Below are 17188 nucleotides of genomic sequence, written 5' to 3'. Positions count from 1 at the left end.
GCGAGTGGTTGTTGCGGGTCTGTTTTGTGCAAAATTTGTGTAAAGAATTCTTCAACTGCTCAAATATCCTGTGAGAGATGAATTTCAGAAGATATTACATAGTATTAAAATAATAAAGAGTTGACTCTGGGCCCACCAAGCTTGCCTGTGCTTGAGTGAGGACTGAAGTATGCAATGTGTCTTTTTGATACAGTCTGACAGTCTTGTGTTCATACAAGTACATGTACATGTAGTTGTACATACTTCATTCTGGGTTGGGTGAGATGAGGTACATGTGTGCCCAACACGTAACCCGCCCCCATTGCTCCAGTGGAGTTTTAATATAGACAACAATTTACCTGTAAAGGTAAATTGTTGTGTCTCAGTGAGCATCATTTTCAATATTTGTTTCACTAGTTAATAGGGTATTTTGCTGCAAGAGTTTCATATTCATGAGCAAAAATATGATGTCATCCCTTGAAGAAAACTCCCGTGCTACACTGGTTTGTGCAGAAAAACATCTTGCATTTTTAAAGATTTTGCTGGTTTAAGGTAAATTTTCTCTTCTTTGGTGCCGCATTGTGTAAGTACATGTACATGGACGTGTGCAAAGCAAAAAGCAAGCAGGCAACTCTGTCTCAGAACTGTCTTCAGTGGGTAAATTCTGGGTTCATCACTTAAATAAAAAACCTATATGCACCAAACAATGACATCTCAGCAATAGTACCCTTAGTTGTCCAACATTGAAGAAAACTGTAAATTTGCAAAAAATTGGATCCGAGAAAAACTCATGGTAGGTAGACTTCAAAAATTAAAGGGCCAGAATACTTAAAGCCTTTAAGTTCACAGTAGTTGAGCTGTAAACAATTTCAGGAAAAGAACTTATTTTTCAAGACCCTGAGATCACTATCATTACTCTCCTGGCAAGCTGCCCAATTCAAGATCAAACTTATTAAATACGGACACTGAAACTTGGAACAGGAAACTGTAACACCCCTCTAGGTTGTTGTCAACAAAGTTTTATTCCCTTGTTGCCCCAATGATCAGCTGACATCATATATTTACCACATGCCTGCTGGGATCAGTGACCTATATAGCAGGAAAACACTTGAGGAACTACTTGGCAGTTATGAGGCCCATTGTTTGGCTTCAGGTCAGCTGTTGCAGAAGGTCTAAGGACAAGGTCAAATAAAACACAGTGCATTCCCAGGGGTTGATAAGTAGAGTGGGGAGGAGTTTATTTATTATGAGGGGTAGGGGAGTCACAGTGACAACACCTTTTAATAATGGAGATATCTTTAGTGTTCTAGTTAATTCAGAAATTAACTCAAAGAACAGCAATTGAGGAGAGATTTCTGTACGGTACATGTATTTTGACTGGTATTGAAGTAACGTGTGTGACCGTACATGTATAGTCGCCAGGTCCCTAATTTCACCACCTATTGTCAAGTTTCATTGGTTTTCACAGTAAGTGGTGAAATAAGGGACCTGGCGACTATACTGTTATGCACGTTAGACTGACAACAGGTATATTTCCCACAATTTCAGACTGCTCTTTTGTTTTAGAGGGGTGGTGTTTAGTACTTTGGAGGATGCATACATTGTACATGTATGTTGGGCCTGATCAGGTCGATCAGCAAGATCATGCAGTTGTGTTTCAAAACAATCTTCCTCATCTATGAATTAGAAAGAAAAAGCACATTGGTGTATGGCAGAATTATTGGCAAATGGTAAAATAAGATTGACAGAGTGTGCAAAAATGGAATGATTGTGCAGATTAAGTGAGTGCAGCAAACACAAACAGTTCTTTTGTTTAAGTAAATACTGGGAGTAGATAGGAGCTAGACCAAGATGCTTGGCTGTGGTATTGCATGGATGTTTCCAGATCTTGGAGTCCGCTTCATAGTGTTATTCTGGTATTGCATGGGTGTTTCCAGATGATGGAGTCTCCTTTATAGTGTTATTCTGGTGTTGCATGGATGTTTCCAGATGATGGAGTCTCCTTTATAGTGTTATTCTGGTGTTGCATGGATGTTTCCAGATGATGGAGTCTCCTTTATAGTGTTATTCTGGTATTGCATGGGTTTTTCCAGATCTTGGAGTCCCCTTCACAGTGTTATTGATGGGCTAATATGGGTACTCTAGGTGAAATTCTAGTTTGGTATTTGTAAATCTCTGAGCCAGATTAAGAGTGCCCTAGGCACTAGTGTTCAGTAGGCAATTTATAGGCACTTGTGTTCTGTAGGCCTTTGACACCAGTGCTCTCCAGGCCATAAACACAAGTATTCTGTAGGCACTTGGCACTATAGCATTCTGTAGGCCCAAGACACCAGTGTTCTTATAGCCCCCTGGGGTACCAGTATCATTCTTTAGGCCTCGCCCTAGGCACTAGTGTTCTGTAGGCTCATTCCTCCATGGTGGGTCTTAGGCACCACTGTTCTGTAGGCCCTAGGAACCACAGTTTCCTGTAGGCCCATGGATTGTAGGCGTTAGACAACACTGTTCCACAGACTGTACTCTACTCTGGGCAACAGCACCAATTTCATAGTGTTAACCCTGGTTAGTGCCAGAGCCTTACATTTTATGTTGATGGCTCAGCTATGAGCTATAGCCAGTTTGAGGCCCAATTTCCTCAAATTGAATATTCAAAGAGAGACACCTGAACATAAAAAAGGAGAGGAAAAAACAAGTCCCCCAAAGAAATCTCACCCTGTACACACTGCAATACATGTATGTTGAAGACCCCATTTTTGGGCCTTGTTGAAGTTGGCAGGGAACCAACCATTTGTGAGGTGTCCTAACCGATCATGCATCCCACTGTTGTGTATTCCATACTGTTTGCCTTTGCTTATTTACCTGAGGCCCTATTTACATGTACATCATGTATTTACAAGCTCACACCTATTATCCACTGGACGCCATTTACAAACATTTTATGATATAATCCTGAAGAATCACATTCTTCTGGGCTCTTCCTATCATGCAGTTATTCAAAGCATAACTGAGTTTAATATCTGTCTGATGGTAATTAATAATTAAGCCATTAGAAATTCAATTTTATTTTTCTTGGTGTCAGAGCATGGGTAATGGATTTCCGAAATTCTCTCCCCAGTCTACGCAAGTGAAATATAATCCATCAAACATATAACCAGGATGTTTAAAGCTGATTCCTGGAAATGCAGATCTACCTTAATTGTTACAAAGTTTTGTGACCCCCAAACCACTGTATGTGAACATGCATGGTCCAAGTATGAATTTGTTACTCTCAGAAAGCTAACAAACCCACTTACATGTAGTTCCGATTCCCAATCAGCTGATCTGAAAGTTTGTTGGCCTCATTTCCAAGGGCATACTCAATGAGCAAAGGGCTTGCTCCCTTTACCGTCATAGAAGTGGGAATGTACATGTATGCATTGTTGGGAGATTGTCTTCAAAACAAGTAGCGGTCTTATACTATACATTTATATAAGGAAACGTTTTATGAGACATTTTGTGATGAAGAACTGGACACCATGTGCTGCATATATTCAATACCACCAAATGTGTGCACTGTGCCAAACCCCTTGTATTTCAACAGTCTGATTCTGGTGATTGTTGTAAAAAAAATTGACTTCCTAATCATTCTTATCAGTCTCGGGTACCACCTAGTCATACCCTTTGTACCCATCATGTCTGGATACACTTCTTAAATAAAATGTTACTTTGACTGCATTGCTGTATGTCTCCAAATCCTGTTGCGCAACCTCCAGCATCACGCCACCACTGCGAACAATCTTCTGTCACAATCACAACATCATGAATATGTAATTAATTGCTAGGTTATCAGCCTGGCCTTTTTTTCATATCCACCCTACAGTCAGGCCACTTTTGTGTATAAAGTGAACAGTCACATGAATGTACCAGTACATCTCTCACATTTGCACTTTTTTCAAGTGTGGCTCAGGTACTTAACAAGCATTTGGCTTTTTTTCCCGGGGAACGTTAAAGCACTCATCAGTAAGCTGATAATCCATAAACGGTGAAGGGGAGCAGTGTAGAGGTATTTTCAAACAAATGGGTGATTTTCATCCCCTTTCTTTCCTTTTTGTGTTTCTGTAGCCTTGTTTTTTAATTACATTTAAGCTCACTAAAGTAAATATGGATATGAAACTTACATCAAAGGACAGATGAACATGTAAGCTTCCAGATGCCATCATGATTACCAGATTTGGACAATTTTCAAACCCTTTATGCTCAAATATAAACTGGAAAGCAAAAGAAACTTGGCACTTCTGTCAAAGGCCACACATAAAAATTCACTCCATAGAAATAAACAATTTTTGTACACAGGTATGCTGCAATACCCCTAACAATCACATGCCTAAAAGTAAGTGATTATCTTATAACAAAGAAGAACTTGACATGCACAGCAACTTGGTTACTGAATCAAAAGTCACAGAATGTAACAGAATGATCCTTACCTTTTACGCAGAAATCAATGTCACAGGACGAAATAAAGAAGTCACAATCATTAGTTTTCAATAATGTGTATTCATAGTCAGTAAGGAGGGCATCCCTATACAGAAACCACTCATGCACATCATTTTGACAAAACTGGTGTTCACTTTGTCATTGGTTGTTTAAAATGTCCATTCATGGGTCATTTTTGCTCGGTGGAGAGTACTTTTGTGTGACTTTTCATTCAGCCCAAGTTGCTGTGCATGTCAATTTCTTCATTGTTATAAAGATAATCACTTGCTTTGGGGCATGTGATTAGTAAGAGGCTTTGCAGCAAACCTGTGAACAAAAATTGTTTATTTCTATGGAATGAATTTTTATGTGTGGCCTTTGACAGCAGTGGCAAGTTTCTTTTGCTGTCCAGTGTATGTAGCCAACTTTGCACCCGAAGAACACCAGAAACGCATGGACAAATGGAGCATTGCACAAATATAGCAAGCTGTAGGACATGAACTTTTTTCCATTTTAGTTATTTTTTTTCTTTTGGAGAAAGGTGAGCAAGCGCCCTCTTGGCCCCCATGATGCCCATTTCTTTAACTCAAGATCCAGAATTATTTTCAAGGCTTTATTTTTGTGGAAAGAAATGAATATGCCCCAAATCTGGGCCTTGGATTAATGTTTCAGTTGTAGAGCCCGAGCTGCACTTGAGGCACAAGACTCTTGTTTGGGGAATGAAAAGTCAGATATCTTGAAGTCAGTTATCCTGAAGTGGCAGAGAAACCTTGGTTCTAAACATGGAGGGAGCAATGCAGGCCTGCCCCATCTCTTCCAGCCTCTCTGTCTCGTGGGATTTGTTTGCCAGCAAAATGAGACAAATATTCATCTCCATGCTATATTCAACTTACACAACTGTAGGAAGGGTACTGCTTTGGTCTGATTTAGCAAATGTGTAAATGTTTCCTGTGTGAATGATGTGTGCAAATCGCATCACATAATATGTAATGTGCACACTTGGGACTTTTAATTCCAGGCAGTCCCACTCTAGTAAGTTATCAATAAAATTCTCTGTGTGGATCAGATTTCTCCATTTTTCTGTTTTTTTGTTGTTAGGTTAGCTGTTTTAAGGCACCGGCCAAAAGAGCTCTTGCTTTCTTTGTTTTTCTTTACTCTTGCCAACATGTGCCTAGTTACGTAAAATGAGCTACATTTGCAAGACATTGCTTTACACAATTGCCAGAGGGTAAATGTGATTTTCATATGTGACCCACCATTCCACAACCGGGCTGAAGTAGGCGATTTTGTTTTACAATCTTCTCCTCCATTTGCCTATTTTCATACCTGAAAGTGATGCAAAATTTTAAAAGTTTGTCTGCAGCAATCTTTGTAAGTTATGGGCATTGAAAGTTGGACTGTCCATTGTTAACATCTATATTGGTATAATTATTAGATTTCCGTTAATACGTCAAACAGTTTCCCAATTTAACAGCGTGCAACGTGACCTTGTTTTAACATTTAATAATAATGCCCGCTGCATAAGAAAGGCTCTGGCACCTGGATACAAGACAGATTAAAGTCGATTCTAATTGGTCAAGTGTCTGGTGCACGCGGCTCGCCACACACGTGCCAAGTCCATATATAGAAATTCTTCTGGACAACTTGAACAAGAAATATACTATAAAATGGACGGGGGGTGCTCAGGAATATGAAATTAAAATTCCAGGACAAAATCATTGGAAATAAATCATACGTTGACTTCTTTTGACTCTGACTACAAAAAATCAATGGGAATAAATATGTGCTAGGTGGGTCTTAAATGTTAGTTTAAGACTGCCTCAGGAAAATGAACACTGCTAATGCATTCTCCTGAGCTGGTCTTAAATGCATGTTTAAGACTACCCAAGCACACATTTATCCTCTCAATAACTTGCTGTGCTTCAGCCTAGTTTTGGAATGGTGAGTCACATTTTGTATGGTTGAAATACTTCTTTATATGTAACCTTTATGTTTATACATGTATGTCACCTACATGTCGCATTTAGTACAAAGCTTATTTTGGATCAGTTAGATAAATACAGTCACATTCTTACTCTTGAAAATTAAAAAATTGCTGATAAAAGAAAATGCTTACTCCCATTTTTTGGTGCAAGTCAGGTTTCGGTGTAGTTTGTTACCTACAAGTGTTTGATAACAAATTGACATAACCCAAGCTGCTGATCGTGAAACTTCAGTGGCTGATACCAAGGCCTGTGGCTTTGCTGTGGTTCACCACAGATCACCACAGACACTTCCTTTAATTCAGAACACAGTTCAGGAAGTTGCCCTCAACCAAGACCTTGTTTTTTCAATCACTCCTTTTCTTCTCCTGCTGAAAAGTATGCTTTGGGCAGAGCCATCTCCCAAAAGTTGAATCCAGGATGTGTTTGATGATATAATGGACCATGTTTTTCCAATCAAGTGCCAATTCCTTGTATTAGTATTTGCATGTGATTCTAGACTTGTATTACAATGTAGGGTCTGGTTCAGGTTGTCGCCCTGCAAATTGCTTCCTCTGTATGTGTTAAGTGTGAAAATTTACATGTAATACGTGCGTAACAGGTAGTGACATTTTGGAACCAGTCACAGACAGACTGCAGACAGCTCATCGTGCATGCACATTATTGTTCCATTGTGTCAAGATTAAACAGCACAACATTCATACTAAAAGGAACACCATCAAATATTTGAATCCCACTTGACAATCAAACTGGCCTGTACTTACATGTACCTCAGTGCATGCTAACATACATACAATAAAGGCTGGAAGAAGTGGAAACAATAGAGGTGGGGAATGGATTAAGCTGTGAAGTGTAAGACTTGTAGTGAGAACTAAGATCAAGATACATAGGTACCTGTATAAAGTTTTACTGTACATGTAATGCTGATCGTGCTATCATCAAAAGTGTTAAACCCTCCATTTGAGTTGAATCACCAAGAGGTCAGGTTTTCAATCATCCTTCACTTTGCTTTGGGTGTAAATATGGGACGCAAGTCCAGTTCCTGGATTCACGCTTAGAAAATTTGATTTATCAGTGTCCTTGATTTTGTCGGTGTGGGGGGGGAGACCCAGCATTACCTGGAAAACTGTGTTGTTGCTTGATTTCATTTTTGTTGACAAGCATAGTCTCCAGGAAACTGATGACCGATGGATTATCATTTGTTGGTCACTGGCCAAGCAGGCCGAGGTCAGTTCCAGTATTGCTGGCCAAAGTACCAGATGGACTGGACAGATAAATACCCCTCCAGGGTGATGCTGTTGGGTTTTGGCTCTTTGGAGACAAGTTGGGCCAGCGTAGAAATTTATGTTGGTTTGTTTACCCTGTGGCTTTGAATTAATTAAGACGGGAATTTCAGTTATTGATATCCTCAAATCTGCATCTGACAGAGATTCGTTTTGCATCACTAAAGTGATGTGCATTATAAGCCTACATGTATATTTTTGTCACAGTCATTTTGATGTACTGTATGGCACGTGTGGTGCTTTCTGAGATTTTAGAGAACTTATTGACAAGCTTACTCAGATGGGACTAAAACTAGCAGCCGCCTGCTTGATAGTGCAGGTGACTTTCTCTTGCCTAGCAAACTTGCCTGGATCAGATGGCACATTTGAATTCAAACGTACACTGTAGCGGTGGGAATGTAAATCAGTGACATTGAACTCTGGTTAGTGCTTGCTATTGTCAAGTGACATTCTGCAGGAGGGTTTCCAGCTGAGCAGGAAAGAGGAAAAACTTTAGACAGTGTTTGCCCACAACAAAACTTTACTTTGATGGGTTCTTTCCAGAGGGAGAAAATGGATTGCAATGTCCTTTTTCATTTGCATATAAAAAAGGACAGTTGTTAGCAAAGCTTGGGTGCTCAGATCAATTTCCCTTTAGGGGCAAACAGTAGACTACATGTAGCTGTTAAAGTTGCCAAATTGTTGACGTTTATCTGATATGATAAACTCAGAGTGGGAGGTCTATAGCCGTGTCTCATCAGCAGTAAACTCTAATGTACTGCTGGTTACCGTTTCATCATTGAACTGGTAAATCATCTCATTCATACTTACAATTAATTGTATTTGGTTGTATCCACTCTGATTGGAACAAAAGAGGACTTTTTTAGAACTCACTGCATAGGCGCAAGTTTATGATGGGATCAGTGGCACGTTTGACCCAGAGAACGCTGAGTATGCGTAACAAATTTAGTCCTTAATGTATGGTCTTTGCATAAAAGGAAAGGATACAAGACAAAACCGTATGCTCTTTATAGGTGTTTCATTTTGTCAGAAAAAGAAATTTCTAGAGTTATTTGGAATGAAAAAATCCAATTGTTTTTGGTCATTTTGTTTTTTAATTATTTGATGAAAGCATTGTGAAATCAGCTTGACATGCTTTTATATGTAGATGTGGTTTTGTAGATGATGTTAAACAAAAAATATTTTCTTGAAAACACCTTTACATTTCAATAAGGTAACCTTACAGGGGTTTTTAAAACAAATGTTAATTCCATGCATTGTTTGATGGTTTGGAAGACAAGGGATATTGAACTTTTCCACAGAAAATGTTCATACACTTGCAGTTTTCACTTCACAATTACTGCAGCTGATGATGGAGAAGCAGATTTGCTTTCCTTATTTTACTCTTTAATCATTGGAACCAAGCATTGTCCCTATTAGAAAACTAATACTTACAAAAAATTGTTGACAGCACAGAGGTTAAGAAGTGATGATGGTGTTTAAAGTATATTTTTATTTTGATGTAATTATGGAACAGGCTGAGTAGAAAGACACATTATGGAAACACTCACCTGAGGCCAAAAGTCAATGATAGGGGACATTACATTGCTACTTGATGGAAGGTCAATTGTTATATTGTATGCAAAAACTGTTGCTGTTCCTTCTTGAATACAATGCAGAAAAAATACAGCTTGGTGCTTTTCCAACTTTTTGCAGAACTTCAATTTGAGTTGTAAATCTTTGCTTGGACAAAGGATAAAATTACTCAGTGGCTTGAGCAGATTTTAAACTAAATTAAAGAACACGTCATTGTTGCACTTGAAAAGAGACACTGAATTTAACTGAATTTTCTGTTTTCAACAAAAGAGAGGGTTTATTTACTCTCCGATAGAGTGGTATTATTTGAATTTTGTTCATAAAGTTATCTTCAGACTGGGATCAAAAGTTACAGCCAGAAAATAGGTGGCAAATTTGGAAAATTACTTCTATACGAGGTTGTGCAAACAGGCATGTTCAATATTGTACTTGTTGCTAAGAGGAGGACGGTTTCTTGGCAAAAGGCACCCTCTCAGTTGATCTATCTAAATTTGTTGTCTTGTGTGGGCAGCTGGTCTTGCCTTACTATGCAAGTCAGTGGGGCATAAATTGTGTTCCTACATGTACTTATGTTTTTTGTTACTTTAAAGTTCACAGCCCAAATCAGGATAACTTGGCAAGAAAGTGTCAGCTGTGACAGTTATTGCTGCTGGCAGAACCCAGGTGTGGGGACGGTGAGAGTCATATATCCAAAAGGAATAGTTTTGAGGGTTGAAAAATAATGGCGTATTGGGACCATTTTATTCGCCTTCCAAACGTGTGTAAAAAGCCTCCAAAGGTAGGGAGGCCACCAAGGTTGCATAAAGAAATTTCAGAAATTTAATGGTGCCCCCAAAACAAATATTTTTGCTCCCCTCCAAACAAAAATCATTCCACATCTCAAACTTTACACATGTCTGAGTTGGTGTCTGTGTATTACAGTGCTGATGTCGCATGTTTAATCAGCATGGAAAAAACACTTCAACTCGCAATTAGAAACTCAAAGATCACTGTGAATCACCTAATATCAGAGCCAATTGTTTAACTAGTAACTCTGAGAGGTACATATCGCATCGATCAGTGTTGTTTATTGCCCTGCAAGGACTTTCCAAGGGCAAGTTCATTATCCCAGTGCATGCTAGAAACTTCCTGGCCAATCACTGACTAGCACAGCAGCAGTGGGAGGTCAGCCCACACTTTACTGACCTATCAGGGTTGGGCTTCCCAAAGTTTGAGCCAATCACAGCAACCCAACACCAGTTGGCTCTTGTACTTTGTAGCCAGCTGTGAGTGCTGATTTAGTCTGCTGTCAGCATGGCCAATTGTATGCAAATGAGCTGAAGGGGTATAAGAACTGAGCCCAGCCCTTGGTGAGACCAGAGACAGGGAGAGAGCAATTCCTTGATCTTTCGTCTGTCCGTGGATTCAACCAGAAATCATGAAGCTTCTTCTGTTTCTTGTGGGCATTGCCTTGGCAAGTGAGTAAACCTGTCCAATTTTATGTGTATCATTCTAATGTTTTCTTTAATGTTTAAACTTAATAGTCAAACACCATTTTAAAAAAAGCTTTGCAGATCAGCCATTGCAAATTACAATGAAAGTGGGGATTTCATTGTGTCAAAATATGTATTCAAGAGAAATTCATTTGGCAATTCATTGATTTAGCAAATGCTGTATTATTACTAAATAATACTTATTACTAAAATCATTGTATCTTTATCATTTAGGAATGTCTAGAAAAATATTCAGTTACTCTGGTGTGAATTCAGATCCATATTTTTTGCTACTTGCCATAATAAATTGCTTCAGAAATATTTACACGGGGACATAAAGCTTTTATAACACAAGTTGAGGCTCAGGCAATCTAGCAGTGTGTGTTCTGAGATTGAGTGTATTCTGGGTGAACCACTAACTCCCCATTATTGGCACCATGCCAGGACTTTGGCTCAGTCAGATATGATACAGTGCCTAGCAAATTGAATGCTTGCTTGCTTGCTTCATTAACTTTATAGAGACAGTTGTAATGCCCTCACTGTATGATTAACATACATGTCTTTCACGATACTCGGGGAAGGCAACAATATTCAAAAGCACCTGTGCCTATTAGTGTTAAAGTACTTATACATGTATAGTTTGTAGGAGTTCACTGTGTTCAGACCACTTAAGGCAGCAAAACTATTTGTCATATTCAATACACAGTCTTACAATTAACCTGTTAACTACTATTTCAAGGTAACAAATTCTTAAGGTATATCTTAAGATATAGATTAGGCTTAGGGAATAGTTTTGACCTACAGTACATAACACCTGTTTGTGTGTATTGGAATCCAACTTAAACCTAGTTTCTGTTTTCAGTTTTGGTTATAACTATAATGCCAGATATTTTTGTCCTTTGCCTTTTGTAGATGCTGCGACCACCATCATCCAGAACAATGGTATGCAACTCTAGGCCAAGTTTGTTCAAACAGTGCTTATTTTAATGACTGCGAAATTAAAAAGCATTTTTTATGATGTTGACACATGCAGTCAAGGAACAGTATTTATTGGAATAAAATGGACCAAAATGTATAGAGGGAAGAGCCTAATTTATTACGAATAGTACACAATTCTTACCACACCTGGTATTTTCAGCCTTTGAAACCAGTTGTCCTGAAATGATGTATTTGGAGAGTGAAAGACATGTACCAAAAATATCCACTTTGTCATTGAGATTGAAGCTCAGTGCCTGTTTGAAGCAAAACTTTATTTTCACACTTGAATTTCAGATCTGGAGAAGAGCATAACCATCCACCGGAATGCTCGTAAGTAATTCACCTCCTTGAGAGAACAGTAGTAATACATTTAGATCATGGGCAGAGATCCCGGGGGAATGAGGGATATATCTCCCCCCCCATTTTGACCAGGGGGTGATTACCAATATAATACCTCCCACTTTTAAAGTCACTGATTATGCGCCATGCTGAAATTACCCCCCCCACATGTGTCAAGAAACCTCTGTGCATGCTTTAGATAAAATTTGAGGTGCACTTGACCTGAACATTCTTTTAGTTGCTCTGTGCCTTTGTTACATTTCCAACTTTTTTAGTTCTGTTCAGCATGGCACTACCGTTTTGACAGCACTGGCATGATTTGATGGGTGTTCGTAGTGTAATGTGCATGTACGTGCATCTTTCTCATTTTTCGTCAATCAGCGGAGACTTACCCAACTGAGTTCCAGCTCAGCAAGACCCATAGGTTCAACTACACGGGCGACATCCGGACCAGCTTCCCCCAGACCGGCAACGAGACAGTGGGACAGCGGCTGCAATGCATTGTGGAGATCTACCCCCTCACCACCACTCTTTGGAACATGAGGGTAAGTTAGTCACTAGCAAAAGTCCACAGGACATCCCTTAGGACTCACTGGGATCTTGTTTTGATCCCCTCGCGACATGTCTTAATAATCTGACAATTTGGCCTTTTACATGTGTGGATGTGATGGCCTGGATAGGTGGTTTCTTTATGAAGTTGTCAAATAACCTCATTATTTTGTGGATGAGTTGTTGGTTATCAATGTTAACTTTGAAAATCTGCTTTTAATTAGCACTTAAAGAATTTACCGGAAGATCATTGTGTGAATTGTATGCATGCAAGTGAACATCAATCATGATTGATGGATTTAGACTCTCTGCATTAAAACTAATTGCAGCTGTTTACACTTTTTCCCTCCCCAGCTGGTTAATCCGACAATCTACGAGATCAACGGAACTCATGATAAGCCGCAGTGGATGGTCAACTCCACCAAGGTGACTGAGGAGCTAAGGGAACTTCTGCAGTACAACGTCTCCATCCTGATCAACCAGGGCAAGGTGAGAACCCCTTTGCAATGGTTTTATTGACCAAACTTCTCTGCTCAGTTGAAAATTTGGGAGAAGTCTCAACAGGAGTTTTTGATCAGTCCAGGTTCCAACCTCGATGAACTTTTAAAAATTGGAAAGTATTTCCTTTGCAAAAAAATGGGTTACCCGCTAAAATTTCATGTGATACATCTATTCCTCTTAAACAGGTTCTTCCACTTGGGAATTTCACTGAAAGAGATATACCTTTGGCTTATTGCCAAAAAGAAGGAATTTAATATTCAAAGCCTTTTATTTTGTCCTACCTCAGTGTATGTGTTGCACTTAATTTGATCCTCTAAAACTTTGGTTTGTTTTTTTAGTTTTTACGACCTCTTCATCATTGAATTGATTTTGGAACCCTGGGAAAAATGAGCTGTGAAAGCATATTATTAGGACCTATTACATGTAATTACAGGCAGACCCAGTTGATAGCTGCTGCAAGATAAAAGCCTCATTAACTCATCACATGACTTGATAAAAAACACTGATTACCCATTGTTAACTGAAACATACCACTTGGACTGTGGACTCTTACTCTGTGCTGCCACTTTTTCAGGAAATTTTTGATGCAAACTTAATCTGGTGCTTGATTGATTTATCTGATAAGCTACATGAAATGATTACGATTGGCTGTCACCAAGTGAAGATTGCCCTCAGTGGTTGATAATGGGCCAGGATAAGTCACTCTAATACATGCAATTTTTTTCAGTTGTTTTGGTCTCCTTTTTTTAACTGACGTGGGAAATTTTTTTCATTTATGACTGAGTAAAGTAAATCTTGATTGTTAAACTAATTTTCTTGAAGTTGCAGGAGAATATCTAAAGCTGTCTAATTCTAGAATGAACTGTATTACCTCTAAGGGAGTCTATTTGTCACATTTAATGCTGTTTCCACCTCTTTCACCCTGGGTCAAATGGCACTGAGTCTTAATGTAGACTTGGATGTTCAGTCCCATATACCAGATTCAGTGGGTTTCTCCAAGAAAATCTGTCTGGGAGTTTCCTTCCCATCCTAGAAATGAGCATGCCTTCTGTAGCATTTCTCTGACTGTTTTCTTTAGGTGCATAAGTTTCATTTCTTTTGGCCATTTTAGGAAATTAGTGCTTTTGTTCCCTATGAAAGTAACAATATTTTGTCTCAAAAACTGTCTATAGATCGAGGCTGTCTTCGTGAACAAGTCTGAGGCAGAATGGATTGTGAACCTCAAGAAAGGTATCATGAACATGATCAGTCTTACAATGGAGAAGGACAATGTGTATGAGGTTGACGAGGTTAGTTTGCCTACAGTCTTCTAATGTGTCTTATTTCAGTTGGCATTTGATCAATTTTGTGCTGAAGTGAATTTGTTCATTTGCATGTTATGTTCTTATTTTTGTTGAACATGCTTAACTTACAAAACGTTGACTCACTTTTTTGACCTGGCCCAGCTTGACCTGAATTTACACCTCCTCTTCTATGTTTGTTTCCTCTTTCTGATCTCCAGGAGGGTGTGTCTGGCATCTGCAAGACCCTGTACACCATCAAGGAGAACAAGAACGAGGACTTGGTGACCATCATGAACATCACCAAGGTGCGGGATCTCACCAACTGCTCCAAGACTGCCTTCAACAAGCTGATGACCTTCAAGGCCAAGGACTGCGATGACTGCGAGAAGGTTGGTTGCCTAGAGAGAGGGCCAGGGAGAAGGGATGGTCGGGAATTCCCATTTTGTGAAGCTGCTAAGCAGAATATTGGGGCTCGCAGACATTTAGTGCTGAGCAAAACTGAGTACCAGTCAAAAGTCAAAGGCACTGCTTGGCAAGTTGGCTGGTTGCCTGGTTTTGCAGAGCAAGTATCTTCTGAGCCTTCCAGTTCTTGAGTTTGGCAGCTTCAGCAGATTGCTGCATGATGGCAAAATTCAATCCATGTATCCTTTTTACCTTAAATGAAATAGACATTCACTTGCTTATGGCTAAAAAACACTGTCTTGCACGAAGACATTTGGCCCTGTACATGTCTTCCACATGAAGTTTCACATCATGGAAACGCTAATTGATCTTGGGTCTTTGAGATCAGTTTGCATAGTTGTTGGTTTTTTGGGTATTACCAGAGTGAAAACTTACACAACCAAAAAATTACAATTAACCATGCAGAGAAAATTCACGAGTAATAACAGAGATAGTCCCTGTATGATTGACAACTCCTTTCTAATGGGTCCTTTAAACATAGAAATTGCAAGTAGATTTCCCATGCAACAAGGAAACCTTAAACCTACTGAACTCAATGATACAATCCAAATGTTAGTTTAGGGTTTTTTGTTGTTTTTTTCAATAACAGTCTAAGGACTCCATGGAGGCGTTGGCAACCTTCAAGTACAACATCACTGGCACCAAACAGAGATATATCATCAACAGCGTCCAGTCAGATGCCCACTATGTCTTCTTCCCCATGGGAGTCAAGGGCGGATCTGTCCTGGTCCATGTCAAGTAAGTCCGATATTCTCGCCCTCTCTCAGGCCTCCTCTTTGTAACCTTTGCACAGGCAAGATTTAGGTCTTCTTGTCAAGCAAACAGTTACCATCTGATGATGGGCAGTGCATGTTACCTGCTTCGCAAAATTTTCCTGGTTCTTTTCAGAATCTTTTCAACTCGCAACAGAAAATTGCCACGTTATGCAACTGTGAACTTGCTTCAGTTACATAATGCTCGCCACGCAAACTTTAAAATCTCTTGAGAGACCTTTTTCTTTAACATATCCTCGGGTTTCGAATTTCAAGAAAACAATATGGAAAATTTCACACCTGTAGCCCTTTGTTAATATGAAGCATCTTTCCCACTATCTGTGCAGCCAAACCCTGAAGCTGATCAATGTGACCTCTGACCCGTACTTTGAGAAGAGCCCCACTCAGGAGTCACGTGGTGGCCTGACCTACTTGTTCCCCGAGATCGTCAAGGTTGAGGAAGACATGTTGAACACTGTTCAGAAGGTACGATTTAAGATTGAAGCAGAGCACTCAAAGCCAGTTTATGCTTAGCCTGAAAAGGAACACAAACCCTGACTGAGCATAACTCTCCAAGTTTTAAATTTAGCGAAAGTCACCGAAAAGGTGTACTTTTTGTGTAGATAAGTAGTGCAAGCAGTTTGAAGTGTCATCACCAATTATCGTAGATAATAGCTTCCGGGTTGATATTTACACATGTACATTTGTCCTAATTGTTGTTTCCTAGGGCCTTTCATTTTAAAGCAAAGTCATGCTGCATACTTTAGCTAAGTTTTACATGTAAGATCTTGCAGAATTATTGGCAATATGTGGAAAGAACTTGGTCAAAGTAGCACTTAACCTTAATTGTTGTGTTTTCAGTTTGGAATTTAGTTGTTTTTGCCTGGAAAACCTGATTTGGTTTGACCTTTCTACGTAAAATGACATTTGACATTTTATCACCCCTTCCTGCATAAGGTCGACTTCATGCTGAAGAAGTTGGAGAAGCAGACCAACTCATCCCTCACCATCGACTCTCCCAGCTACTTCCTTCTCCTGGTCAGGAGTCTGTTTGAGGCCAACTACGAAACCCTGGAGGACATCTGGAACTTGGTCCGCCACAAGCCCGAGCAAAGGTAGGGCATGCTACCCCATGCTTTTTACCCTCACTGACTCACTAGCATGTATCAGGTGTCACTCTGATGGTCTGTCTTGTACTGTGCGAGCAGAGATGTGGCAGTTCTAACTTCTCTGACTTGGTCAATAGCTCACTGAACTCATTGTCCTGGATTGCTTTCTGTCTAGACTGCTAGAAAAAATTATCTTTTTTTTCTGTTTTCAAAAATCTTTAAAAATTCCTTATCTTCATTTACCGGACACTTATAAACACGTGAAGGACTTTCTGGTGTCCACTCTAGCCTGACAGACAAAATCTATTGACGCCCAAGTATTTCAGCCAGGCCTGCAGCCATGTAAAAAGAGCCCAGATTGTGCGGTGTTATATAAGTTTCCTTTGTTCACGAACCTGGCTCAGTGCGCTGCTGACCTCTTTTCAGTAGGGGCAGGATTAGCATGCAGCGGTGCTGTGTGGCTCATCGCTGTGGT

General features: G+C 39.6%; 1 protein-coding gene across 1 annotated transcript in view; it reads left to right on the top strand.

The window, feature by feature from the left end:
* The first annotated feature begins 10567 nt into the window (after positions 1-10567).
* LOC110987205 (vitellogenin-like) overlaps positions 10568-17188 on the top strand; it is a 19576-nt gene continuing 12955 nt past the window's right edge. The window contains exons 1-10 of the mRNA XM_022249730.2: positions 10568-10725; positions 11653-11682; positions 12013-12048; positions 12439-12602; positions 12961-13095; positions 14280-14396; positions 14609-14779; positions 15442-15590; positions 15952-16090; positions 16562-16719. Of these exons, the coding sequence (XP_022105422.2) occupies positions 10686-10725; positions 11653-11682; positions 12013-12048; positions 12439-12602; positions 12961-13095; positions 14280-14396; positions 14609-14779; positions 15442-15590; positions 15952-16090; positions 16562-16719 (1139 nt within the window). The 5' untranslated portion in view covers positions 10568-10685. The remainder of the gene's footprint in view (positions 10726-11652; positions 11683-12012; positions 12049-12438; positions 12603-12960; positions 13096-14279; positions 14397-14608; positions 14780-15441; positions 15591-15951; positions 16091-16561; positions 16720-17188) is intronic.

Source organism: Acanthaster planci, linkage group LG12 (assembly GCF_054643075.1).
Source record: "Acanthaster planci isolate LZ-2023a linkage group LG12, COTS_SCS, whole genome shotgun sequence".
NCBI lineage: Eukaryota > Metazoa > Echinodermata > Asteroidea > Valvatida > Acanthasteridae > Acanthaster > Acanthaster planci.
This window is presented reverse-complemented; position numbering and strand designations above follow the sequence as displayed.